Consider the following 27,149-nt stretch of genomic DNA (forward strand, 5'->3'; position numbering starts at 1 on the left):
TACCACTACCACCACTACTACCACTATCACCACTACTACCACTACTATTACACTCACCACTACTACCACCACTACTACCACTATTACCACTACAACTACACTCACCACTACTACTACCACCACCACTATTACCACTACTACCACTACACTCACCACTACTACTACCACTACCACCACTACTACCACTACTACTACCATCACTATCACCACTACCACCACTACCACCACACCCACCACTACCACCACTACCACCACACCCACCACTACCACCACACCCACCACTACCACCACACCCACCACTACCACCACTACTACCACTATCACCACTACTACCACTATTACCACCACACCCACCACTACCACCACTACTACCACTATCACCACTACTACCACTACTACTACCACTACCACCACTATCACCACTACCACCACTACCACCACACCCACCACTACCACCACTATCACCACACCCACCACTACCACCACACCCACCTCACGTCCTGCTGCTGCTGATGTTTCAGTTCTGTTTTTAATCCACCCTTGAGGACAAGAGCGTCGTTTGATTATCAAGGGCGTAGTTTAATTATTATAAATTAAAAACTTTAGCTTGATTGATCACTTGCGCTGCTGAGGAAGGACACCACCGTGACACTCGTCAAGGAACAACAACACATCGTACGGTCCACACGATGTACCGCACAAGCAGCAGAGCAATCCCGTACCGTAATGCCGTACCACCGTGCTCTCACCCTTGCGGGGTAGGCAGAGACTGCTAGTCACGGTGGCTAGGAGATGAACCCACGACCTCCTGGTACGCAGGAGGTCGTGGGTTCACCTTGACACGGCCTCCTGCTGCTGCTGTATTTGGAGTTTGCGCGTCTCCCCATGGCAGTGCGAGTTTTCTCCTGGTGCTCCGGTGTTTTCCCCCGCTCCGCATTTAGAAACAACGTCTCTACGGGATGTTTATTTTTCGTGAGCATTTAGCTGCTGCTGTAAGTGTTCCACGCGTTGAGTTATCGCTTCTCTGTTTTTGTTATATACATGTGTACCCGGAAAAATAAAAAAATAAACGTTTCTCAGTATCGCGGTCACAGCGCGCGCCCCTTGTACCGCGATGTTCGCGAACGTCACCGACTCTAAACGGCGCTTTTTTTTCGCGCCCGTCCGTTTAAGAAGGGGGGGGTCAGGTCGTCGCGTCGAGTTTAAAATGTTTGTTCACGCACCGCCCCCCTCCGGTCCTTCACTCGAGGCTGAAGACGACCTAGGGGATCGATTTTCCGGAGCTCAGCCACGTGCAGCTCCGACCTCATCGAAACCGGTGATGTCAACAACGCCGAAAGTTGCGAAGGGCCGAGTTGACACTCGCGACGGGGTTTCACGAACTCGCGACCTTTCCCAACGTATTTCCTCACGTCGAACAATCAAAAAAAAGGGCACGGAATTACTCGCAGATTTTAAGCGCTTTAATTTCGAGCGTACACTTGACGTCGCCCTTACGAGACGGCACTCGATGAAGCGATATTACAGCAACGAACAGAACAAAATGAACATTTACTTTACAATCGCAACTTATATAATACCACGAAAGTCCACGCCCGCCAGTGACGTTATACTGCTCCTGTTCTGTCAAGCGTGTTTATTAAACAGTTTATGGCCAGTTCATTGCTACTGACGTGAACCATGTGTTGCCTATTCCGAATTACCCAGCTTGTTGTTTCACGTCTTGAATGGCGTAGCCTTCAAAAGTCGACCTACACACAGTTCGCTCTTCATTGCAAGGCCCGCAAGCCACTAGCGGCCACTGATGGGCCTTTAGCGCGGCCCTCTGACGTGCGCCCCCCCCCGACAATACACAAATGTGAAAACACCCCCCCCCATCATCATCATGCTGCTGTCAACCCCAGCTGTGGTTTCAAATGTGTGGCCGCCCAACTCAAACTTATAGGCGAAAGTGTCTCCCCCCTCCTCTCTGAAAATTGGTGAGAAACACTTTTATTATTCTTGGTTCTTTCGGTAAAGTCACCACCGCGTAGAAGGGAAACAGTAAAATAATAAAAATATATAAAACAAAATTCTCACGGCGTTTCGACTGCAACACAATCAATCATCATCAGGTGTGAAAACCACAGCAATAAATTTTTTTCAAATTTTCTTGCTGTGGTTTTCACACCTGATGACGATTGCTTTGTGTTGCAGTCGAAACGTCGTGATAATTTTATTGTTTTATATTTTTATTATTTTATTGTTTCCCTTCTACGTGGTGACTTTACCGAAAGAACCAAGAATATGAATCCCTGCAGTCACGAAAGCTTTAAATCAACAGAAAAAACACTTACTTAAAACTGAACACCCAAAATATTTTAACCGCGGTGGCTAAAAGTCTCCACCCTGGCCACCATTTCGCCAAGAACATTGAACGCAAAACAACGTTAAAACAACGTTAAAACAACGTCGCTCAAAAAAACACTCTGACTTAATCCTCAGGTTCAAAAGCGTAGACATCTGGATCCTAAAACCAGTCAAAGATGTTGCCGCACTCTATTGCAGGAGGCTTGCTGGGAGGTAACGCAGAGATCATCCTCCCTCGTTTGACCTTTCTTCTCGACGCAGCTTTTCTTGAGATCTCGCTCGCCTGTGACAAATGAACACATCGAAGACGCCACAACAACACCGCCATCGTCAACAGTCACAAAGATGCGGGACGCAAACGCAGAGGCGCTCACAAAGAACCACGGCGAGATGCTCCCTTGGGATTACACTGAGAGATGGTGAAAGGAACAACGTTTTCGTTGTCCATCCACCCGCACCTTCGATTAGCACAGTTGGCTACGCACGGTGGTGCCAAAGTAGTTCAACACGTACACACGCACGTACGCACGCACGTACACACACACGCACGGACAACACGAGGGTCAGATAATGTACACAGGGTTCGTGGCTACGCACGGTGGTGCGAAAGTAGTTCAACACACGTACTGCACGGACAACACGAGGGTCAGATAATACACACGGGGGTTTCGTGACATCGTTCAAACTGTTGAGAGAAGCCACCTTGGGCAGGAGAGGGACGATGGGACGATGGCCAAGGAAAAAACGGACCGGAGTGGCATCCAACGGAAGATACTCGACCGAGGCGGCGACAACCGAGGAGATGGAGCGATGAATTGAGCCCCGCGTGCACAGGCGCTAAGTGTGGATCATTATAGATCTGCAGGATCGCGAGAGAGGTGGCGATTGCGCGGGGAGGCCTCCGTCCGGAAAGTGGAATGATTACGGCTGATGGGAGTCTCCATGCCACAAAAACGAGAATGTAGAAGCGTGAAAACGAGGGCACCAAACATGTGACACGAACACAATATTATTGTAAACATTAAACAGCATTTACATAAAAGGGGGGGGGGGGAGCACTCAAAAGCTCCACACTGATAGATTCAAGAATCCATTGCTATGCTGCCATCTCCTGACCACCTCGTAGGCCAAGCCTGGTAGTCCCCGGCAGTCTCCCATGCAAGTATTGCACCGGCTAATTCCTGCTTAGTGTCTGAGATCTGACAAGAGTGGGCCCATTTAAAGATCGGTCAAAATTGTTGGCTTGAATGGGTGGGTGACCAATCGGGTGACTGGCATTGACGCTGCAATACGCGGACTAGGAATGAGAGCGACCACCTAGAAGCAATGCAATGAGATAAGTAGACAATAGAAGTGACGCTGCAATACGCGGACTGGGAATGAGACGCCTAGAAGCAATGCAATGAGATAAGTGGACAATAGAAGTGACGGTGCAGAGCTGCAATTGCTGGCTCATGCCACACTGCAGGCAGAATGAGTTCTACAGGGGGTGAGCGGCGCTGTCCACGACGTCTTGGAAGGAGTTCTACAGAGGGTGAGCGGCACTGTCCACGACGTCTTGGAAGATGGTGGGAGTAGCCGCAACTTGACCCCACCACACACAACCAGCCGATCGATTAAATGGCGCACCCATTTATCCAGAATGAGAAGTTGTATTTATATTGGAGGAATCCGATGAGCTATGAAGCCGTTTTTCACAGATGTCCGGTACTATTAACTATTTTTTTTATTTTACCAGGTAAGGCCCACTGAGCTGTATAGCTCTCGTTCAGAAGTGACCTGGCCACAAATGATAGCTCGACCAAGTGGCTTATCACGTGGAAATGTATAGCAGCCAAATACTCTAAAAAGCCACGTTTTTAAATGTGTAGGGAACAATCGGAGGACCTGGAGAAAAATCCACGCAACCACGTGGAGAACACGCAAGCTCCAAATATACAGCAGGCGTCAGAGTGGGCATGGAATCCACGACCTCCTGTATGCCAGGTGAGGCCGTTAACATTTCTACACCGGTAAGAAGGCCATGTCAGACGTCACAACAGCAAACAATACAAGAACACCACAATAGGAGTGCAAAGTATAGGAGAGGTTAAAAAAATGAATAAAACAATATAAACAAAAAAAACTAAACCATTTTGATCTTACTCTTTGTTTTTTTCGGTAAAGTCACGTAGGTAAAAAAAATCAATAAAATAAAAATAAATGAAAACCAAATTTTTTTTTAATCTCAGCAGGTAAGGCCCATTGAACGATGAGCTTCTTTTAGAGCGGCGAACTGGCCACAGACGGCAGCTCTAAGAAGCGGCTTGCCGCGTGAAACGTTGCTGGAGAGCAACAATGATCTTTTGGAGTGAGAGACAAAAGTGCGTTACGTCGTGGGCATTGTTGAAACCGCAGCGCCCAGGGAGATCAAGCCGGATTGCAAGCGAAGCGCACTCATTCTAGATTGGAAGTTGTCGTGACTGCAAAGGATCCACACACTCTGGCTCTTTCGGTAAAGTCACGTAGGTAAAGAAAATTAAAATAAAGGTTAAAATAAATTAAACCACGACGTTTCGATCGCGACACAAAGCGGTCATCATCAGGCAAAGGGGTCAGCCTCTAAAGGCAAAGTGTTTGTGAAGGTTTGGGGATGGGAGGCATAGCCCAAGTGTAGCAACAACACCAGAAGCACGGGCGGTGCACGAGTGCCAATGTAGCAACAATGTAGCAACAATGCAGCAACAATGTAGCAACAATGTAGCAACAATGTAGCAACAATGCCAATGTAGCAACAATGCAACAAGAATGCAATGCAGCAACAATGCCAATGCAGCAACAATACCAATGCAGCAACAATGCCAATGTAACAACAATGCCAATGCAGCAACAATGCCAATGTAACAACAATGCCAATGTATCAACAATGCCAATGTAGCAACAATGCCAATGTAGCAGCAATGCCAATGTAGCAACAATGCCAATGTAGCAACAATGCCAATGTAGCAACAATGCCAATGTAGCAGCAATGCCAATGCAGCAACAATGCCAATGTAGCAACAATGCCAATGCAGCAACAATGTAGCAACAATGCCAATGTAGCAACAATGCCAATGTAGCAACAATGGATCAACAATGCCAATGTAGCAACAATGCCAATGTAGCAACAATGCCAATGTAGCAACAATGCCAATGTAGCAACAATGCCAATGTAGCAACAATGCCAATGTAGCAACAAAACCAATGTAGCAACAATGCCAATGTAGCAACAATGTCAATGTAGCAACAATGCCAATGTAGCAACAATGTCAATGTAGCAACAATGCCAATGTAGCAACAATGCAACAACAATGCCAATATAGCAACAATGCAACAACAATGCCAATGTAGCAGCAATGCCAATGCAGCAACAATGCCAATGCAGCAACAATGCCAATGTAGCAGCAATGCCAATGTAGCAACAATGCCAATGTATCAAACAATGCCAATGTAGCAACAATGCCAATGCAGCAACAAAACCAAACGCTGGGGATGCGGGGGGGGGGGGAATTAACTAGGAAATTAAATAGTCTAGAACCCGGCAGATATGATGGAACAACCAAAAACATCTTCTTGGTTCTTTCAGTAGTCACGTAGAAGGGAAATAATAAAATAATACAAATAAAACAATAATTTTCGTATTGTTTTATTTTTACCGAAAGAACCAAGATTATTAATCCAATACTATACAGGCATATCCTTGACAACTTCATAGCAACACCTGATATCGTTAGCAGACCCCACAAGGTATATTTAGCATCTGCCACAAACAATTTTGCAAGAATTTAAAGTGTAGTGGTAAAGCCTCACTCGGATTGTGTCCGTGTCATCGTCATCGGAGTCACCTGACCCCTCGGCATCAAAAAGGTTCTGAGGAAAATGTAAACAGTGATTAGCACAAATAAACTTGGGCATCTTCAGAGGTCAAATCAATTTCTAGGTTCACCTCCTCCAACCACATCTTGCACACCGCGTGCACTGCAGCCACGACCAATTTCATTCCACAAATGCCTCAATGACGTAGCTGCTGCACTTGGCACAGCCACGTTTCAAAGCTGCCTGAGTCGTTTCAAGGCCCCGGTTACAGTTATTCAGTTGAGGAAATTGTTTCCATTAAAAATCAAGTCACTTGAAGTAATCAATCCCATTCATTAAAACAGCTCATTCAGGGGGGGGGGAGGGGGGGCGACGTTTCGGCCACAACACAAGCAGCCATCCTCAGGTGAAGGAACATAACTGTCTGGACGACAGCGCTCCAGTGAACACCGCTAAGCTTGGCAGCGTCTTTTAAGCTGGGTGGGAGGAGCAGAGCCCCTTGACAAAGGAGTTTACATATCAACAGAGGAATTTATCATTGAAGTAGCTAAGTTAATGTGAGAGATTAGCAGGATGTTAATGTGAGGAATGAGCATGTAACTGGGAGATTAGCATGATGTTAGTGTGAGGAATTAGCATGTAACTGGGAGATTAGCAGGATGTTAGTGTGAGGAATTAGCATGTAACTGAGAGATTAGCAGGATGTTAATGTGATGAATTAGCATGTAACTGGGAGATTGGCATGATGTTAATGTGAGAAATTAGCATGTAACTGGGAGATTAGCATGATGTTAGTGTGAGAAATTAGCATGTAACTGGGAGATTAGCATGATGTTAGTGTGAGGGATTAGCATGTAACTGGGAGATTAGCATGATGTTAATGTCAGGAATTAGCATGTAACTGGGAGATTAGCATAATGTTAATGTGAGGGATTAGCATGTAACTGGGAGATTAGCATGATGTTAATGTGAGGAATTAGCATGTAACAGGGAGATTAGCATGATGTTAATGTGAGGGATTAGCATGTAACTAGGAGATTAGCAGGATGTTAATGTGAGGAATTAGCATGTAACTGGGAGATTAGCATGATGTTAGTGTGAGGAATTAGCATGTAACAGGGAGATTAGCATGATGTTAATGTGAGGAATTAGCATGTAACTGGGAGATTAGCATGATGTTAATGTGAGGAATTAGCATGTAACTGGGAGATTAGCATGATGTTAATGTGAGGGATTAGCATGTAACTAGGAGATTAGCAGGATGTTAATGTGAGGAATTAGCATGTAACTGGGAGATTAGCATGATGTTAATGTGAGAAATTAGCATGTAACTGGGAGATTAGCATGATGTTAGTGTGAGAAATTAGCATGTAACTGGGAGATTAGCATGATGTTAGTGTGAGGGATTAGCATGTAACTGGGAGATTAGCATGATGTTAATGTGAGGAATTAGCATGTAACTGGGAGATTAGCATAATGTTAATGTGAGGGATTAGCATGTAACTGGGAGATTAGCAGGATGTTAATGTGAGGAATTAGCATGTAACTAGGAGATTAGCATGATGTTAATGTGAGGAATTAGCATGTAACAGGGAGATTAGCATGATGTTAATGTGAGGGATTAGCATGTAACTAGGAGATTAGCAGGATGTTAATGTGAGGAATTAGCATGTAACTGGGAGATTAGCATGATGTTAGTGTGAGGAATTAGCATGTAACAGGGAGATTAGCATGATGTTAATGTGAGGAATTAGCATGTAACTGGGAGATTAGCATGATGTTAATGTGAGGAATTAGCATGTAACTGGGAGATTAGCATGATGTTAATGTGAGGGATTAGCATGTAACTAGGAGATTAGCAGGATGTTAATGTGAGGAATTAGCATGTAACTGGGAGATTAGCATGATGTTAGTGTGAGGGATTAGCATGTAACTGGGAGATTAGTGTAGTGCCGTGAATTCACTCGTACGACAACCGTCTCTTTTTCCTCCGTCACTTTTATTCCATCGTTCCGTACACACAGTAATTCTCTCCATGCTCCGCCAACTCGGACACTCCGATTTACTTCAGCATCGTCCGTGCATCACCTTCCACACACAGTGTTTCTTCGCCTATCTCTTCACACACAGTATCTTCCCTTCCACACACAGTGGTTCGTCTTCTATCTCCTCACACACAGTATCGCCGCTATCTCTTCACACGCAGTGACTTCCATCTATTCACACACAGTGACTCTATCTATCTCCGCTAACGCTGACTCTCCCTATCGCTATTTACTGTCTTTGGGGTCTGGCTCTCTATCTATTCTTCCCTAACATTTCCAGCTGTCTTCTTCGTATCTCTTCACCTCTCGTCAACAACTGCCCAGCAACAACTCTCCAGCAACAACTCCCCAGCAGCAACTCTCCAACAGCAACTCTCCAACAGCAACTCTCCAACAGCAACTCCCCTCCGTTCAAACCACCTCGCGTTTTATCCCCTCTCGCATTAGCCTTAATTAATTGCCACGTGGCTCGCTGGCCGTTTCCCGCCAGCCCGCACCTGTCCCCTTCATCAGACATTCAGACGCTAACACTTAAGCTAACAGTCTCTCGACCAATCACAGCCCTCGTGCCACGACTCCCTTAATTACTTGGGTTTGTTTACGCCACTCGCGACTCGACCACCTGTTCGACCTCGTGTGACCCGTTCTCCTTGTCTGTCTGTATGTACTGTATATGGCCAATTCCTATGCACATTATCTACCCCACTACATTAGCATGATGTTAATGTGAGGAATTAGCATGTAACTGGGAGATTAGCACGATGTTAATGTGAGGGATTAGCATGTAACTAGGAGATTAGCAGGATGTTAATGTGAGGGATTAGCATGTAACTAGGAGATTAGCAGGATGTTAATGTGAGGAATTAGCATGTAACTGGGAGATTAGCATGATGTTAGTGTGAGGGATTAGCATGTAACTGGGAGATTAGTGTAGTGCCGTGAATTCACTCGTACGACAACCGTCTCTTTTTCCTCCGTCACTTTTATTCCATCGTTCCGTACACACAGTAATTCTCTCCATGCTCCGCCAACTCGGACACTCCGATTTACTTCAGCATCGTCCGTGCATCACCTTCCACACACAGTGTTTCTTCGCCTATCTCTTCACACACAGTATCTTCCCTTCCACACACAGTGGTTCGTCTTCTATCTCCTCACACACAGTATCGCCGCTATCTCTTCACACGCAGTGACTTCCATCTATTCACACACAGTGACTCTATCTATCTCCGCTAACGCTGACTCTCCCTATCGCTATTTACTGTCTTTGGGGTCTGGCTCTCTATCTATTCTTCCCTAACATTTCCAGCTGTCTTCTTCGTATCTCTTCACCTCTCGTCAACAACTGCCCAGCAACAACTCTCCAGCAACAACTCCCCAGCAGCAACTCTCCAACAGCAACTCTCCAACAGCAACTCTCCAACAGCAACTCTCCAACAGCAACTCCCCTCCGTTCAAACCACCTCGCGTTTTATCCCCTCTCGCATTAGCCTTAATTAATTGCCACGTGGCTCGCTGGCCGTTTCCCGCCAGCCCGCACCTGTCCCCTTCATCAGACATTCAGACGCTACCACTTAAGCTAACAGTCTCTCGACCAATCACAGCCCTCGTGCCACGACTCCCTTAATTACTTGGGTTTGTTTACGCCACTCGCGACTCGACCACCTGTTCGACCTCGTGTGACCCGTTCTCCTTGTCTGTCTGTATGTACTGTATATGGCCAATTCCTATGCACATTATCTACCCCACTACATTAGCATGATGTTAATGTGAGGAATTAGCATGTAACTGGGAGATTAGCACGATGTTAATGTGAGGGATTAGCATTAACTGGGAGATTAGCATGATGTTAGTGTGAGGGATGAGCATGTAACTGGGAGATTAGCATGATGTTAACGTGAGGAATTAGCATGTGACTGGTCCATAAACAGTTCAGGTTTAACCTGGTCGAGTGCAGGCACCATTGGTGCTGCGTCAGCGAAACCTCGACATCTACGTGAGGAAGACGTCGGAGACCCTCACCTTGCCTGCTGCCCTGGCCTTGTCACTTCGCTTGGATGGCATCGCGCCAGACGCACTCTCTAGGAGTTGTTCATCCACCTAACGTACATTCATAAATATCGATGAAGATAAATCGTGCACATGCATAGATCCTGCAATTAAACAAAAATTATTCGGCCTTGCTGGAATACGGCGTAAGCCAAAAGGCTTCCTGAATTTTTTTAAAATAATAATTTACTTTACAAAAAAAATCAGTTCCCGTGCGCGCAACGCACGAGCAAATATAAATCTTCGTCGAGGTGTTGCACGTTGAGATTTTTGGGAATTCAGAAACCCGTCCCCTGGTCACGGGCATGCTTTGTGAGCGCTCCGTCTCTGGCACATCCATCCTACGGTTATTTAACAAATGCTCCAAGCTCGCCACGATGTTTATTCCACCTTCACGCATCCAGTGACCGCGGCCTTTTATTCCGATTCATGGTGATGGAGACTCACATTAAACTGCAGAGGAGAGATTTTGTTTGTGTTTTTCATTTAAAATTGATCTTTTAGTGCCAATTGTCAAATGAATGCCTTAAGATTCCAGTTACACAGCCATGCAATTATTAAGCAATTATTTTCATTAGATTATAGCAAATATTTAATTATCTGCGGCATGCCAGTCAGCCCCCAATAACGGGAAAGGCTCTCCCCCCAGTTGGTCCGGCTTTGAGTGGTTTGACTGCGCGCCGTACATTAGGAGGAATGCCTCTATTCAGCACGAACATCCACAAGTGAACCTGGCATGACGCGAATCATCCCTGGGGTCAAGCGAGCCGCTCCTTCCCCTACCAGAGTGGATCAAGTCCCATTGCGGCGTCCGAAGAATTACAATCAAAGCGGTCGCATTAACTCACCGTCAAATCCATGCCTTCAGAGCTCTCGGAGTCCGACCAATAGAGTAACTTTCGCTTTGCATTCGCCATCTCCCCCGTGGCAAGGGGCTCGCGAATGCCCTCGGGAGCCGACTTGGCCGCTGTTACTGGTGCGGGCAAAGGTGAAGTCTTGCAGATCACACGGGCACACAGACAAAGATCCCCCATTTAGGTCTCGCAGGCTACAGGGGTGCCGTGCTGATCGCAAACACCGAACATCGTCGCTTAACCCAGCGGGATTTATTTAACAAGCCTGACTGATGAATAAGACCCAAGAAAGTAAAAAAAACTGCTCCAGATCTTGCTAGCTTGAATGAATACTGCTGAATAATATTGGTCTGTAATGCCAAAAGGCTGATGGCCAAAGCATCTATTACGTGCGTGTATGTGTAAACACAGAATACATTGTTACCCGTAACGTTCCACAATAAAAAATGAGTCTCAATACAAAATCAATTTCAATTATGTGGTGCAGAGATGTGCAGAGATGAGACCACGTGGATTGTTAACGAAAAGCGTTGAGTTGAAATCCGATTCTGTGGGCCCCGTCATAAGAATGTGGAATTTCCACTCCTGGCTTTCAGAGAGAGAGGGGGAGTGAGCCACCTCACGCCGGCTTGGCCAGCGCAGCGCACGAGGAGGGGGGTTGCCGTGGCCAGCACCTCACCTGGTCACATGTCTCCCCCCCAGTGCTGACGTGTACACACTCTGTCAGGTGTGTACACAAGGCTGACGTGTACACACTCGGTCAGGTGTGTACACAAGGCTGACGTGTACACACTCGGTCAGGTGTGTACACAAGGCTGACGTGTACACACTCGGTCAGGTGTGTACACAAGGCTGACGTGTACACACTCGGTCAGGTGTGTACACAAGGCTGACGTGTACACACTCGGTCAGGTGTGTACACAAGGCTGACGTGTACACACTCGGTCAGGTGTGTACACAAGGCTGACGTGTACACACTCGGTCAGGTGTGTACAAAAGGCTGACGTGTACACACTCGGTCAGGTGTGTACACAAGGCTGACGTGTACACACTCGGTCAGGTGTGTACACAAGGCTGACGTGTACACACTCGGTCAGGTGTGTACACAAGGCTGACGTGTACACACTCGGTCAGGTGTGTACACAAGGCTGACATGTACACACTCGGTCAGGTGTGTACACAAGGCTGACGTGTACACACTCGGTCAGGTGTGTACACAAGGCTGACGTGTACACACTGGGCCAGGTGTGTACACAAGGCTGACGTGTACACACTCGGTCAGGTGTGTACACAAGGCTGACCTGTACACACTCGGTCAGGTGTGTACACAAGGCTGACGTGCACACACTCGGTCAGGTGTGTACACAAGGCTGACGTGTACACACTCGCCGTGTGTCAACACAAGGCCCAGAGAGTTCAATTGTCTCAAAACAATGTTGATACAACTGTGCGCTCCCAGAAGGCAATTGTGGGACGGTGGCTTAAGAGATGTTATTATTGTTATTCTTGGTTTTTTTTCCGGTAAAGTCACGTAGAAGGGGAAACAACAAAATAATAAAAATACGAAACAAAAGCTTCAAATCAAAACGTAGATGTTTATCATCGTACCAAACGGAGAGATGGATATCGCGAAGAGAACGCGAGCGGGCTTTGGCCGGATATACTTCCGCCAGAACGGACGACGGCAGCCAGCCGACTTGGCGAGACTCGCGACGGAACGGCGGCCGAAGGCGAGGACGCCCCCAGAGAGGCCGACCGCCGTCGAGCCCGGGAGCGACGGGGATCGGCTCCCGTGCGCGACGAAACGCGCGACGTACCTGCGTGGCTCTCTCGCGTGGACGCCGGCGGAACCCCCGAGAGGATTCGCGCGGCGCCTCGTCCCCCGCCGAACCGGGAGCGAGCGCGTTCCCGTCGCCCGTCGCCGGCGTCACCGCGGAAGTCCCGGCCGTGACCGCCGCCTGGGGCGCGGCTCGGGGTCGGGACGACGCGTCAACGCCGCCCTCCTGCGGGGGGAACGCGAGAGGATCGAGTCACCGCCTTCGCCGCGGGCAAAGTTCTCGGGCTCGCTTAGACGGAGCGAGTCCCGTGGGCAAAGCGGGAGCCGCGCTCTTTAAGCGGAATTTTTTTTTTAAATAAATCAATCCCGACGTTTCCATCGCAACGCTAAGCAAATCATCGTCAGGTGTGACAACCACAGCAAGGACATTGTTTACTCAAGCGGGAGAGAGACCAGGGGTTGTTTAACTGCCCTAACCCCTGGTCTCTCTCCCACTCTTACACTCACTCACTCATACACTCACTCACTCATACACTCACTCACTCATACACTCACTCACTCATACACTCATACACTCACTCATACACTCAATCACTCATACACTCAATCACTCATACACTCACTCACTCATACACTCACTCACTCATACACTCACTCATACACTCACTCACTCATACACTCACTCACTCATACACTCACTCACTCATACACTCACTCACTCATACACTCACTCACACATTCACTCACTCATACACTTACTCACTCACACACTCACTTACTCATACACTCACTCTCTCACACACTTACTCACTCATAAACTCACTCACTCATACACTCACTCAAACACTCACTCACTCATACACTCACTCACTCACACACTCACTTACTCATACACTCACTCTCTCACACACTCACTCACTCATACACTCACTCACTCACACACTCACTTACTCATACACTCACTCTCTCACACACTCACTCACTCATACACTCACTCACTCATACACTCACTCACTCACTCATACACTCACTCACTCATACACTCACTCATACACTCACTCATACACTCACTCACTCATACACTCAATCACTCATACACTCACTCACTCATACACTCACTCACTCATACACTCACTCACTCATACACTCACTCACTCAAACACTCACTCATACACTCACTCACTCAAACACTCACCTTCTGCTTCAATTCTTCCTTTAACTTTGCTATTTCTGCTCTCATTTCATTGTTCTGCTTTCAACAAACAAAAACGTCACGGTGATTGACATTGTATACTTGAGTTGTCTACATACACCAAGAACCTCTCTATAACGCAGGCGCGACTGGGGATATGAATGGCACACGCATTATAAGCTACTTGCATTATCAAGGAAACTTCACGTGCATCTCTGTACGTGTTTCTGTGCCTCCCTATCTGTGTCTGTCACATGGCTCAGTATCTCAGAGTGGGGAGCGGTGGCGCAGCGGTTAGCGCGTCGCGCTACGAACCCCACGACACGAGTTCCATTCCCTCTCACGGCCAACACCGTCAGTGACGATTCTCTGAACCGGTCCTGGGCCTCCGCTAGGTCGACTCAGCCTCAAATGAGTACCTGGTGCGGTGTGTAAACATCGCCACTCGGGAGACAAAAAGGCGGTCGGGCGTGGTGCTGGCCACCCACCCCCTCGTGTGCCACAGTGCCGGCCTTCATAGGTGCTGCTCGCGAACAGCGCTTGCCCCAGCAGTCTGTTAAGGCTACACGGGGGGATCTCTGTCTTTGTGTCTCTACGTGCATCTCAGTGTCGACTACTTTCACGAGAGTCAATCGGTACGATAATTGAACTGCAGATCCGTCGAGTATTTCATAGGTAGGACGACTGAGCGGACCGTCTCTCGGTTAAATCGTGTGCAGTGTGCGACCGTGCAAATGGGTTGCTTGCTCTTCCTTCAGCAAAATTTGTCACCGTTCTGATTTAAAGCTTCCGTGACTGCAGGGATTCATATTCTTGGTTCTTTCGGTAAAGTCACCACCACGTAGAAGGGAAGCGATAAAATAATAAAAATATAAGACAATAGAATTCTCGGGACGTTTCGACTGCAACACAAGCAATCGTCGTCAGGTGTGAAAACCACAGCAAGACATTTATTTTTTATTTTTCTTGTTGTGGTTTTCACACCTGACGATGATTGCTTTGTGTTGCAGTCGAAACCTCATGAGAATTTTATTGTTTTATGTTTTTTTATTATTTAATTGTTTCCCTTCTACGTGGTGGTGACTTTACCGAAAGAACCAAGAATATGTCACCGTTCTGTTCATACAATGAGTCTTTAATTTGCCGTGTGATTTGGCAACATTGCTCACCTGCCATAACATCACCGGGATTGTGAGGGTGGGGTGGAACGTGAGCGTGACCATTCTCAACGATGATTTACCAACGGAGGAACCAACAAATGATACAGAAGCTAAACGGGAAAGGCTCTCCCCCCAGTTGGTCCGGCTTTGAGTGGTTTGACTGCGCGCCGTACATTAGGAGGAATGCCTCTATTCAGCACGAACATCCACAAGTGAACCTGGCATGACGTGAATCATGCCTGGGGTCAAGCGAGCCGCTCCTTCCCCTACCAGAGTGGATCAAGTCCCATTGCGGCATCCGAAGAATTACAATCAAAGCGGTCGCATTAACTCACCGTCAAATCCATGCCTTCAGAGCTCTCGGAGTCCGACCAATAGAGTAACTTTCGCTTTGCATTCGCCATCTCCCCCGTGGCAAGGGGCTCGCGAATGCCCTCGGGAGCCAACTTGGCCGCTGTTACTGGTGCGGGCAAAGGTGAAGTCTTGTAGATCACACGGGCACACAGACAAAGATCCCCCATTTAGGTATCGCAGGCTACAGGGGTCAAGTCTTGCAGATCACACGGGCACACAGACAAAGATCCCCCATTTAGGTCTCGCAGGCTACAGGGGTGCCGTGCTGATCGCAAATACCGAACATTGTCGCTTAACCCAGCGGGATTTATTTAACAAGCCTGACTGATGAATAAGACCCAAGAAAGTAAAAAAAACTGCTCCAGATCTTGCTAGCTTGAATGAATACTGCTGAATAATGTTGGTCTGTAATGCCAAAAGGCTGATGGCCAAAGCATCTATTACGTGCGTGTATGTGTAAACACAGAATACATTGTTACCCGTAACGTTCCACAATAAAAAATGAGTCTCAATCCAAATTCAATTTCAATTATGTGGTGCAGAGATGTGCAGAGATGAGACCACGTGGATTGTTAACGAAAAGCGTTGAGTTGAAATCCGATTCTGTGGGCCCCGTCATAAGAATGTGGAATTTCCACTCCTGGCTTTCAGAGAGAGAGGGGGAGTGAGCCACCTCACGCCGGCTTGGCCAGCGCAGCGCACGAGGAGGGGGGTTGCCGTGGCCAGCACCTCACCTGGTCACATGTCTCCCCCCCAGTGCTGACGTGTACACACTCGGTCAGGTGTGTACAAAAGGCTGACGTGTACACACTCGGTCAGGTGTGTATACAAGGCTGACGTGTACACACTCGGTCAGGTGTGTACACAAGGCTGACGTGTACACACTCGGTCAGGTGTGTACACAAGGCTGACGTGTACACACTCGGTCAGGTGTGTACACAAGGCTGACGTGTACACACTCGTCGTGTGTCAACACAAGGCTGACGTGTACACACTCGGTCAGGTGTGTACACAAGGCTGACATGTACACACTCGGTCAGGTGTGTACACAAGGCTGACGTGTACACACTCGGTCAGGTGTGTACACAAGGCTGACGTGTACACACTCGGTCAGGTGTGTACACAAGGCTGACGTGTACACACTCGGTCAGGTGTGTACACAAGGCTGACGTGTACACACTCGGTCAGGTGTGTACACAAGGCTGACGTGTACACACTCGGTCAGGTGTGTACACAAGGCTGACGTGTACACACTCGGTCAGGTGTGTACACAAGGCTGACGTGTACACACTCGGTCAGGTGTGTACACAAGGCTGACGTGTACACACTCGGTCAGGTGTGTACACAAGGCTGACGTGTACACACTCGGTCAGGTGTGTACACAAGGCTGACGTGTACACACTCGGTCAGGTGTGTACACAAGGCTGACGTGTACACACTGGGCCAGGTGTGTACACAAGGCTGACGTGTACACACTCGGTCAGGTGTGTACACAAGGCTGACGTGTACACACTCGTCGTGTGTCAACACAAGGCCCAGAGAGTTCAATTGTCTCAAAACAATGTTGATACAACTGTGCGCTCCCAGAAGGCAATTGTGGGACGGTGGCTTAAGAGACATTATTATTGTTATTCTTGTTTTTTTTTCCGGTAAAGTCACGTAGAAGGGGAAACAACAAAATAATAAAAATACGAACAAAAGCTTAAAATCAAAACGTAGATGTTTATCATCGTACCAAACGGAGAGATGGATATCGCGAAGAAAACGCGAGCGGGCTTTGGCCGGATATACTTTCGCCGGAACGGACGACGGCAGCCAGCCGACTTGGCGAGACTCGCGACGGAAAGGCGGCCGAAGGCGAGGACGCCCCCAGAGAGGCCGACCGCCCTCGAGCCCGGGGAGCGACGGGGATCGGCTCCCGTGCGCGACGAAACGCGCGACGTACCTGCGTGGCTCTCTCGCGTGGACGCCGGCGGAACCCCCGAGAGGATTCGCGCGGCGCCTCGTCCCCCGCCGAACCGGGAGCGAGCGCGTTCCCGTCGCCCGTCGCCGGCATCGCCGCGGAAGTCCCGGCCGTGACCGCCGCCTGGGGCGCGGCTCGGGGTCGGAGCGACGCGTCGACGCCGCCCTCCTGCGGGGGGAACGCGAGAGGATCGAGTCGCCGCCTTCGCCGTGGGCAAAGTTCTCGGGCTCGCTTAGACGGAGCGAGTCCCGTGGGCAAAGCGGGAGCCGCGCTCTTTAAGCGAATTTTTTTTTTAAATAAATCAATCCCGACATTTTGATCGCAACGCTAAGCAAATCATCGTCAGGTGTGACAACCACAGCAAGGACATTGTTTACTCAAGCTGGAGAGAGACCAGGGGTTATTTAACTGCCCTAACCCCTGGTCTCTCTCCCACTCATACACTCACTCACTCATACACTTACTCACTCACACACTCACTTACTCATATACTCACTCTCTCACACACTCACTCACTCATACACTCACTCACTCACTCATACACTCACTCATACACTCACTCACTCATACACTCACTCATACACTCACTCACTCATACACTCAATCACTCATACACTCACTCACTCATACACTCACTCACTCATACACGCACTCACTCATACACTCACTCACTCAAACACTCACTCACACACTCACTCACTCATACACTCATTCACTCATACACTCACTCACTCAAACACTCACTCACTCATACACTCACTCACTCACACACTCACTTACTCATACACTCACTCTCTCACACACTCACTAACTCATACACTCACTCACTCAAACACTCACTCACACACTCACTCACTCACACACTCATTCACTCATACACTCACTCACTCATACACTCACTCACTCATACACTCACTCACTCATACACTCACTCACTCATACACTCACTCACACATTCACTCACTCACACACTTACTCACTCACACACTCACTTACTCATACACTCACTCTCTCACACTCACTCACTCATACACTCACTCACACATTCACTCACTCACACACTGTCTCACACACTCACTCTCTCACACACTCACTCTCTCACACACTCACTCTCTCACACACTCACTCTCTCACACACTCACTCTCTCACACACTCACTCTCTCACACACTCACTCTCTCACACACTCACTCTCTCACACACTCACTCTCTCACACACTCACTCACTCACACACACTCACTCACACACTCACACACTCACTCACTCACACACTCACTCACTCACACACTCACTCACTCATACACTCACTCACTCATACACTCACTCATACACTCACTCATACACTCACTCACTCATACACTCACTCACTCATACACTCACTCACTCATACACTCAATCACTCATACACTCAATCACTCATACACTCAATCACTCATACACTCAATCACTCATACACTCAATCACTCATACACTCAATCACTCATACACTCAATCACTCATACACTCAATCACTCATACACTCAATCACTCATACACTCAATCACTCATACACTCAATCACTCATACACTCAATCACTCATACACTCAATCACTCATACACTCAATCACTCATACACTCACTCACTCATACACTCACTCACTCATACACTCACTCATACACTCACTCATACACTCACTCACTCATACACTCACTCACTCATACACTCACTCACACACTCACTCATACACTCATTCACTCATACACTCACTCACTCATACACTCACTCACTCATACACTCACTCAAACACTCACTCACTCATACACTCACTCACTCATACACTCACTCACTCATACACTCACTCACTCATACACTCACTCACACATTCACTCACTCATACACTTACTCACTCACACACTCACTTACTCATACACTCACTCACTTTCTCACACACTCACTCACTCATACACTCACTCACTCATACACTCACTCACTCATACACTCACTCATACACTCACTCACTCATACACTCACTCATACACTCACTCACACATTCACTCACTCATACACTTACTCACTTACTCACTCACACACTCACTTACTCACTCACACACTCACTTACTCACTCATACACTCACTCACTCATACACTCACTCACTCATACACTCACTCATACACCCACTCACTCATACACTCAATCACTCATACACTCACTCACTCATTCACTCATACACTCACTCACTCATACACTCACTCAAACATTCACTCATACACTCACTCACTCACACATTCACTCACTCATACACTCACTCACTCACTCATACACTCATTCACTCATACACTCACTCACTCATACACTCACTCAAACACTCACTCACTCATACACTCACTCACTCATGCACTCACTCACTCATACACTCACTCACTCATACACTCACCTTCTGCTTCAATTCTTCCTTTAACTTTGCTATTTCTGCTCTCATTTCATTGTTCTGCTTTCAACAAACAAAAACGTCACGGTGATTGACATTGTATACTTGAGTTGTCTACATACACCAAGAACCTCTCTATAACGCAGGCGCGACTGGGGATATGAATGGCACACGCATTATAAGCTACTTGCATTATCAAGGAAACTTCACGTGCATCTGTACGTGTTTCTGTGCCTCCCTATCTGTGTGTCTGTCACGTGGCTCAGTATCTCAGAGTGGGGAGCGGTAGCACAGCGGTTAGCGCGTCGCACTACGAACCCCACGACACGAGTTCCATTCCCTCTCACGGACAACACCGTCAGTGACGATTCTCTGAACCGGTCCTGGGCCTCCCCTAAGTCGACTCAGCCTCAAATGAGTACCTGGTGCGGTGTGTAAACATCGCCACTCGGGAGACAAAAAGGCGGTCGGGCGTGGTGCTGGCCACCCACCCCCTCGTGTGCCACAGTGCCGGCCTTCATAGGCGTTGCTCACTAACAGCGCTTGCCCCAGCAGTCTGTTAAGGCTACACGGGGGGATCTCTGTCTTTGTGTCTCTACGTGCATCTCAGTGTCGACTAATTTCACGAGAGTCAATCGGTACGATAATTGAACTGCAGATCCGTCGAGTATTTCATAGGTAGGACGACTGAGCGGACCGTCTCTCGGTTAAATCGTGTGCAGTGTGCGACCGTGCAAATGGGGCGCTTGCTCTTCCTTCAGCAAAATTTGACACCGTTCTGATTGAAAGCTTCCGTGACTGCAGGGATTCATATTCTTGGTTCTTTCGGTAAAGCCACCACCACGTAGAAGGGAAGCGATAAAATAATAAAAATATAAGACAATAGAATTCTCGGGACGTTTCGACTGCAACACAAGCAATCGTCAGGTGTGAAAACCACAGCAAGAATTTATTTTGTATTTTTCTTGCTGTGGTTTTCACACCTGACGATGATTGCTTTGTGTTGCAGTCGAAACCTCGTGAGAATTTTATTGTTTTATGTTTTTTTATTATTTTATTGTTTCCCTTCTACGTGGTGGTGACTTTACCGAAAGAACCAAGAATATGTCACCGTTCTGTTCATACGATGAGTCTTTAATTTGCCGTGTGACTTGGCAACATTGCTCGCCTGCCATAACATCACCGGGATTGTGAGGGTGGGGTGGAACGTGAGCGTGACCATTCTCAACGATGATTTACCAACGGAGGAACCAACAAATGATACAGAAGCTAAACTTACCGACGTTTGCACATTTTCAAGTGCTTCCTGATGTTTGTGGCCGATATAACAATATTGCTTTTCTTTAGCTGCCAGATTCCGGTCACACTGGCGCTTTACGTCGGGGATCGCAAGAAAGAAAATGCAAAACATTTTAACGGCATTTACCAACTTGCACAAAAACTAAGGAAATAGATGTGTGTGTGTGTGTTTTGGCTACGGTTACAATTTGCGTTTCGAAACATTTCGTGAATATATCGCGAACAATGTAGGGACGAAAGACGACGCTTCAAAATTCTTAACAAACTTTCTACTAAAAGTAAATAAACCCAAAAATAAATAAATTGAAACATAAACACCGGCAAATGTACATTCACAGAAATCCAACACATTTGTCAATAAAACTTCCCTAAACAGGAACATCAAAAATACGAAGGGAAACTTTCGGGCAATGACCCTGGCATCGCGCGTCGCTTTCAGATGCCCTTCTGGGGCCGTCTGGAACGCTCTTCATTTTGATATTAGGAAACCACCAGAGCGATTAACTTTGAAATCTAGATCGAGAAACTAATTTCTACTGGACATCGGTGAAAGAGAGCTTTATAGCTCATCTGATTCCTCCTCCAGCCTAAATAAATATTCTAATCTCTGTGCTTAGTTTGTTGTCCTTCCCCGACACCTCCGATAAACACGGTTGGCTACGTACAGTGCGAAAGAAGTTCAGCATACGTACAGGTTAAACACTCATTAATTGGATGATAAAACCTGCATATAATATATAAATATAGCTCAGTGGGTTTTACCTAGTTTTATTTGTGTATATATTTTTTTAAGCTATTCGTTTACCTTTCCTATACTTTGCACTCCTACCGTGTTTTGGTTATTATTTGTTGTTGTTGTAACGTTCTGACCCCGTGCCCCTACTGTACATTTGTGAAAAACAGCTTTATAGCTGAAGATGGATTCTGGCTTAGCAATCATTGGAAGGATTCGAAAAACCATTTCGGGTCTTAATTGATTGTTCACGCTTACGGTGGCTTTCAGACCGCATCCATTATTTTAGTCTCCCCCCTCCTCTTTTCCGAACACAGATGGACTCGTCCATCTGAACAAACTGGCAAATCGCTCTCCGTGGTGCTAACGTTAAAAAAACGCCACTTTTTTCAAATTTTATTGCTGTGGTTTGCACACCTGACGGTGATTGCTTGTGTTGCAGTCGAAACGTCGTGAGAATTTTATTGTTTTATATTTTTATTATTCTATTGTTTCCCTTCTACGTGGTGACTTTACCGAAAGAACCAAGAATAAAAACAGCTTTATAGCTCATCGCATTCCTCCTGCAGTCTAAATAAATATTCTGATTATAATGATATACAGAGAGGAGCCAGAGCTTGGGCAACTGTCGGCTCAGGGCTCATCGTGTGGCTGCCGTGCTGCTTGTCCGTAGCTCCTCGTGCCCGAGTCATTGTTACGTCTCTCTATGATAGGGTGAGCGAATGCCGTGCGAGTTACAAGTTTAAAACGTTATTGTTGCCGTTAAGAAGGGGGGCAATTGCAGAGCGTTATGAACAAATGCGCAATGTCGTTTTCAATCCAACCATTGCCAATGAACAATCAGAAGAAAAAAAGACACTTCGTTACTTCCTTTGACAAACTTTGCAGATATTTTGAAGCAGCTTAAAGCACGAAGTGCCAACTTCCGCGCGTTACCTTGTACTCTTCCGCCATCGCAATCATTTCCGTGATTTTGAACTGTGCAGTTTTTTCCGCTCTGATTTTCACTTGCTCAATCTCAGCTGAAATACTCCGGGAATTTATCTGGAAGAGGGTAAAAAAAACCCAACGGTCACGCTATGCGCCTGGGATTTTGACTCGATAAGAAAGAAATTCATTACTAAATGCCATGAAAGCAAAATATTTGCTGTTTTTTTTTTTACTTAACATCGGTGCAAGTTAACGCTCCACGTATAAAAAGTAACATCTGCTACGGCACCATTAGACTCCCCCGTGCTTGTGTTGAGGAGTAAAGGGGTGACGGAATGTCACACTCGCCTCGGGAGGAGTGACGTCATGTCCCCTCGGGGTATTTGAGGGAGGACCGGTGACGTGTTCGGGGTCTTCGCGAGGAGCCGGGGTCGTGAGCGGTAGGAAAGTGGGGACCCAGGGTAGGGGGGCTACTTGACTCGGCTGGCCGAGTTGGTCAGCGCCGTGGGGAGAGCCCGTTAGCCTGGGGGGGGGGGGGGGGGGCGTAGGGGTTCCCGGTACCTTTCCCCTGGGGAGATTTAGCTTAACCACCAAGTCCCGTGTTAGCCCTTCCCCAAAAGCTAGGCGACAGCCCATAATAAACCGTTGGCGTCAGCCCCGACAACGTCTGCCTTCCGCGTCGTCATTTACACCATAACACTTGTATAAATCACAGTTCGCACGCGACAACACGCAGCATCCTCTTCGCTGCGCGCGGTGGGTTTGGCTGTCTGCGAATCCGGCACCCTTCGAAGAAAGGCCAAGGTCGTTGATCGTTTGTGGAAACCCCCGAACCCAACTTCTGCTGATGAGGAGGCCAATAAAATACACGAAAAGTAGATGGCGCAAACCTGTGACTGAATTGAACTCGTATGCGCGGTGCATCTTTGGCCAGATGCTCCGGTTTCAATATACCGGACTCACGACACTCACAGGTGATGGGACGTGGCCAACAATCTCCGAGCAGAACTCTCACGTGAAAGAGAAAAAGAGCTCAAGGCTTGGGTGAGGTTTCACTGAATAAATAAATGGCACTCTTATTAGTTTCAGCGTCAACTGTTGTGTTTAGTTTGATGTCCTTCAACCCCCGCACCTCCCGATTATCATGCTCGGCTACGTACGGCGCGAAAGAAGTTCAACGTGCACACACATTATGCTCGGTGCGTTGTTTTTTTAACCAAGACTGAAAACGGAGGTAAAAAAAACATTTGTCAACTTCTTTCCGCAAACCTCTTTCAGGTGCTTTATCTGCTCCCTGCAATCCGCCAACTCTGCCGCTGAGTTGTTGCGCGCTTGCTCGTGCCGTCGCTTCAGCGAGTCCATTTCAGACTCCAAATCCTTGATCTGCAAAGTGAACACGGTCATCGCGAACCTTGCAGTCACCGTAAAGACTGCTTGGGTTTGAGATGTTTAAATATTTAAAAAAGTACTTAAAAAAAAACACGCTTTAATGTAATGTGCGCCGTGCTGGTGATGCCAGAACTCCACGACTCCAGGAAGTGGCCCCGAAACTCGCCACAAAGTAAGGGGCCTGTGGCCAATCACAGCCAACGTCAGTTGACAATGAGACCCAAGCCCAAACATAACATATAAAAAATAACGTTTAAATACATAACGTTTAAATACATGAATATAGTATTGTCATCAGTATGACATAAGTATACCAAGTTTGCGGTCGATACCACATTGAGAAGTGGGTTAACATTGAGTTACAAGATTTGAGGATGCAACAGAGTGAGTTAATACAAAGCTCGTGATAAAAAGGGGTTGTTTTAGAAGTGCTGTCAATGTTAATGTCATCACGCGCTGTCTGCTATTTATAAAGTCAACAACACCTGACTCCCACATTCTGCTCTTACAGTATAGCACGTAGACCGGCTTTAGACATTGTTACAATATAATTATTTGCTGTCGTCTTACATCTGAGCCACACTTGCAAGAGAGCTTTTTGGCCCAATGGGCTTTACTTAGGTAATAAACGTATGAACCTCAATTGTAACGTTGAATATTGTCCACTCTTCTGGCTGATATTGTGAAAACGACATTAAAATGTACTCACCAGCGTTTCTTGATGTTTCGCATTGTTATTGTCACTTGCAATTGTCATGTTATCTGAAAATAATAAAGTAATCATATTAATAAAAGGACTATCAATGAATGTTGGACATGATGAAAATATACAATAGACGTTAATAATGTACACACCTGATAGAAGTAAAATGTCGCACATGCGATAAATAATTAACACTCGCAATGGACATTTACACTCTCAAACGTTGCGTACCTATTTCTGTATTTTTTCCACGAATATTTGTTTCAAGCCTGCTACGAATCTCAGCTTCTTCACTGCACCTGCAAAAAAAACGTAACAAGACATCTGCCTCATTTCATTGTTTAAAAAATGTATAGGCAATGCAGCACACTCTCAATGCAAGACGAAATTCCACCGTGTAGCCTTAACAGACTGTTGGGTCAAGTGCTGCTCGCGGGCATCATTGAAGCCCGGCACGGTACACGAGGGGGTGGGTGGCCAGCACCACGCCCGGCCGCCTTTGTCTCCCCAGTGGCGATGTTGACACACCGCACCAGGTACTCATTTGAGGCCGAGTCGACCAAAGGGATGCCCAGGACCGGTTCAGACAATCGTCACACGAACGTTGTGTCCGTGATGTGCGGCAGAAGCCAGATTAAACGATGCGGAAAACTGCATCAGTGCACAAAATGTACCGTATTTGTTTTGCTTTACAGATACAACAGTCAGATGTTCTACGGAATGTAGTGCTCATAATAAAGGTTTGTGGGTTAGATCACGTTCTTTATAAATGTGTCGTAACCCTCCACCACCCGACACGGCCAATCAGCAATAAAGTGTCACGTTGACAAAAGACAAATAAATTTTTATTTAAAGCTTTCGTGACTGCAGGGATTCATCTTCTTGGTTCTTTCGGTAAAGTCACCATCACGTAGAAGGGAAACAATAAAATAATAAAAATATAAAACAATAAAATTCTCACGTCGTTTCGACTGCAACACAAGCAATCGTCAGGTGTGAAAACCACAGCAAGAACATTTGAAACGTCGTGATAATTTTATTGTTTTGTATTTTTATTATTTTATTGTTTCTCTTCTAAGTGGTGACTTTACCGAAAGAACCAAGAATATAAAAAGGCAAAATAGTTCACTACTTTAGCCCCACGCCGGTGGTGTTGAAGAGTGAATACACCACAACATTTACAGTTGTAGCGCCTCCTCCTGAGTAGCTCGCAATGTCTGACATTTACAAACTTGAAAACTCGCTAATAACTTAACTGGGGGAAACACAAAGCAATCGTCGCCCCCTACTGCAAAATAATTGCAGACACCTTCTAAACATTAACACCGTGGGGCAGTCATCATTAGACCTCCTTTGCCAGTACCAAAATATAATAAAAGGGTTTTTCCACTTTTATTACATTTTGGTACTGGCAAAGGAGGTCTAATGATGTAGATGCTCACCCCGAGCCCTCATTACTTTGATAGTGCATTGTCTTTGAGCTGTGTGACGCCTTTTGGGGTCATGTGGTCGAGCACCAATTGGGTCGAGGCTCAAAAGAAAGCCGTCCCTTGGTGTGGACCAATCAGTTTCAAGGACAATGCATCAGATATGATCATAGTGTGTTTTTTTGTTTGCATTTTTACTGCAGGTATTGTGGTAAATGCAGTAACATGAATCCTTGTAAAAAAAGGTTTCAGTTGTGTTGCCAGAAAAAAGTGGAAAAACCCCCTCTCTTATTATTACTGTTGGGCGGTGTTCTCCACCGCAAGCCCAGCGGGCCACCAGCGGCCCCTGGTGGTGTCCTTTAGTGCGGCCCCTGACACACGGCAATACACAGATCTGAAAACACCTCCCCACCATCGTCGTGCTGGTGTCGAACCCAGCGGTTTCAAACGTGTGGCGGCCCTCAAACTTTACGATGTCTTATCGGCGAACCTGCCCACCCTCCCCACCCTCCCTGCCTCTGAAAATTAGTTAAGAACACTGGTGAGGGGCTTCCATGCGTCAACCAGCGTGGTACGTAACAAGAGCGATGTAATGATAACATCTCAGCGCACCCGACTTGCTGTGCTGTAAAAAGTTCATCACTTGCCTCTGGCCAGCTGCTTCCGGCAACTCTTCGTTTG

General features: G+C 46.9%; 1 protein-coding gene across 4 annotated transcripts; it reads right to left on the reverse strand.

The window, feature by feature from the left end:
• Positions 1-1,844: 1,844 nt before the first annotated feature.
• On the reverse strand, positions 1,845-25,357 carry LOC142918219 (uncharacterized). Of its 4 annotated transcripts, none has more exons than XM_076062352.1 (14): positions 25,273-25,357; positions 25,048-25,100; positions 24,219-24,332; positions 22,956-23,063; positions 21,267-21,359; positions 19,994-20,047; positions 17,560-17,745; positions 15,596-15,742; positions 14,104-14,157; positions 12,949-13,134; positions 11,126-11,272; positions 10,251-10,328; positions 6,178-6,237; positions 1,845-2,632 (listed from the first exon to the last, which is right to left on the reverse strand). In XM_076062352.1, the coding sequence occupies exons 2-14, from the start codon at positions 25,093-25,095 to the stop codon at positions 2,510-2,512; spliced, it is 1,398 nt and encodes a 465-aa protein (XP_075918467.1). In that variant the 5' UTR covers positions 25,096-25,100; positions 25,273-25,357; the 3' UTR covers positions 1,845-2,509. The 4 variants fall into 4 exon arrangements, with proteins under 4 accessions (XP_075918467.1, XP_075918466.1, XP_075918468.1 ...); XM_076062351.1 differs by having other exon boundaries at positions 19,994-20,050; XM_076062353.1 differs by lacking the exon at positions 21,267-21,359.
• Positions 25,358-27,149: the final 1,792 nt, after the last annotated feature.

Source organism: Petromyzon marinus, unplaced genomic scaffold (assembly GCF_048934315.1).
Source record: "Petromyzon marinus isolate PM22_M1 ecotype Great Lakes invasive population unplaced genomic scaffold, UKy_Petmar_22M1.pri1.0 PM_G_Scaffold_58, whole genome shotgun sequence".
In the NCBI taxonomy this organism is placed as follows: domain Eukaryota; kingdom Metazoa; phylum Chordata; class Hyperoartia; order Petromyzontiformes; family Petromyzontidae; genus Petromyzon; species Petromyzon marinus.

What these genes read in the sequence shown, in the direction of transcription:
- LOC142918219 (XM_076062351.1), bottom strand. Translation starts at nt 25,095, where the DNA reads ATGACAATTGCAAGTGACAATAACAATGCGAAACATCAAGAAACGCTG. An exon ending in AGATAAAGCACCTGAAAGAG is followed by an intron (nt 23,064 to 24,218) that starts GTTTGCGGAAAG and finishes ACCCTCTTCCAG; the next exon opens with ATAAATTCCCGGAGTATTTC. An exon ending in ATGACACGGACACAATCCGA is followed by an intron (nt 2,633 to 6,177) that starts GTGAGGCTTTAC and finishes CATTTGTCACAG; the next exon opens with GCGAGCGAGATCTCAAGAAA.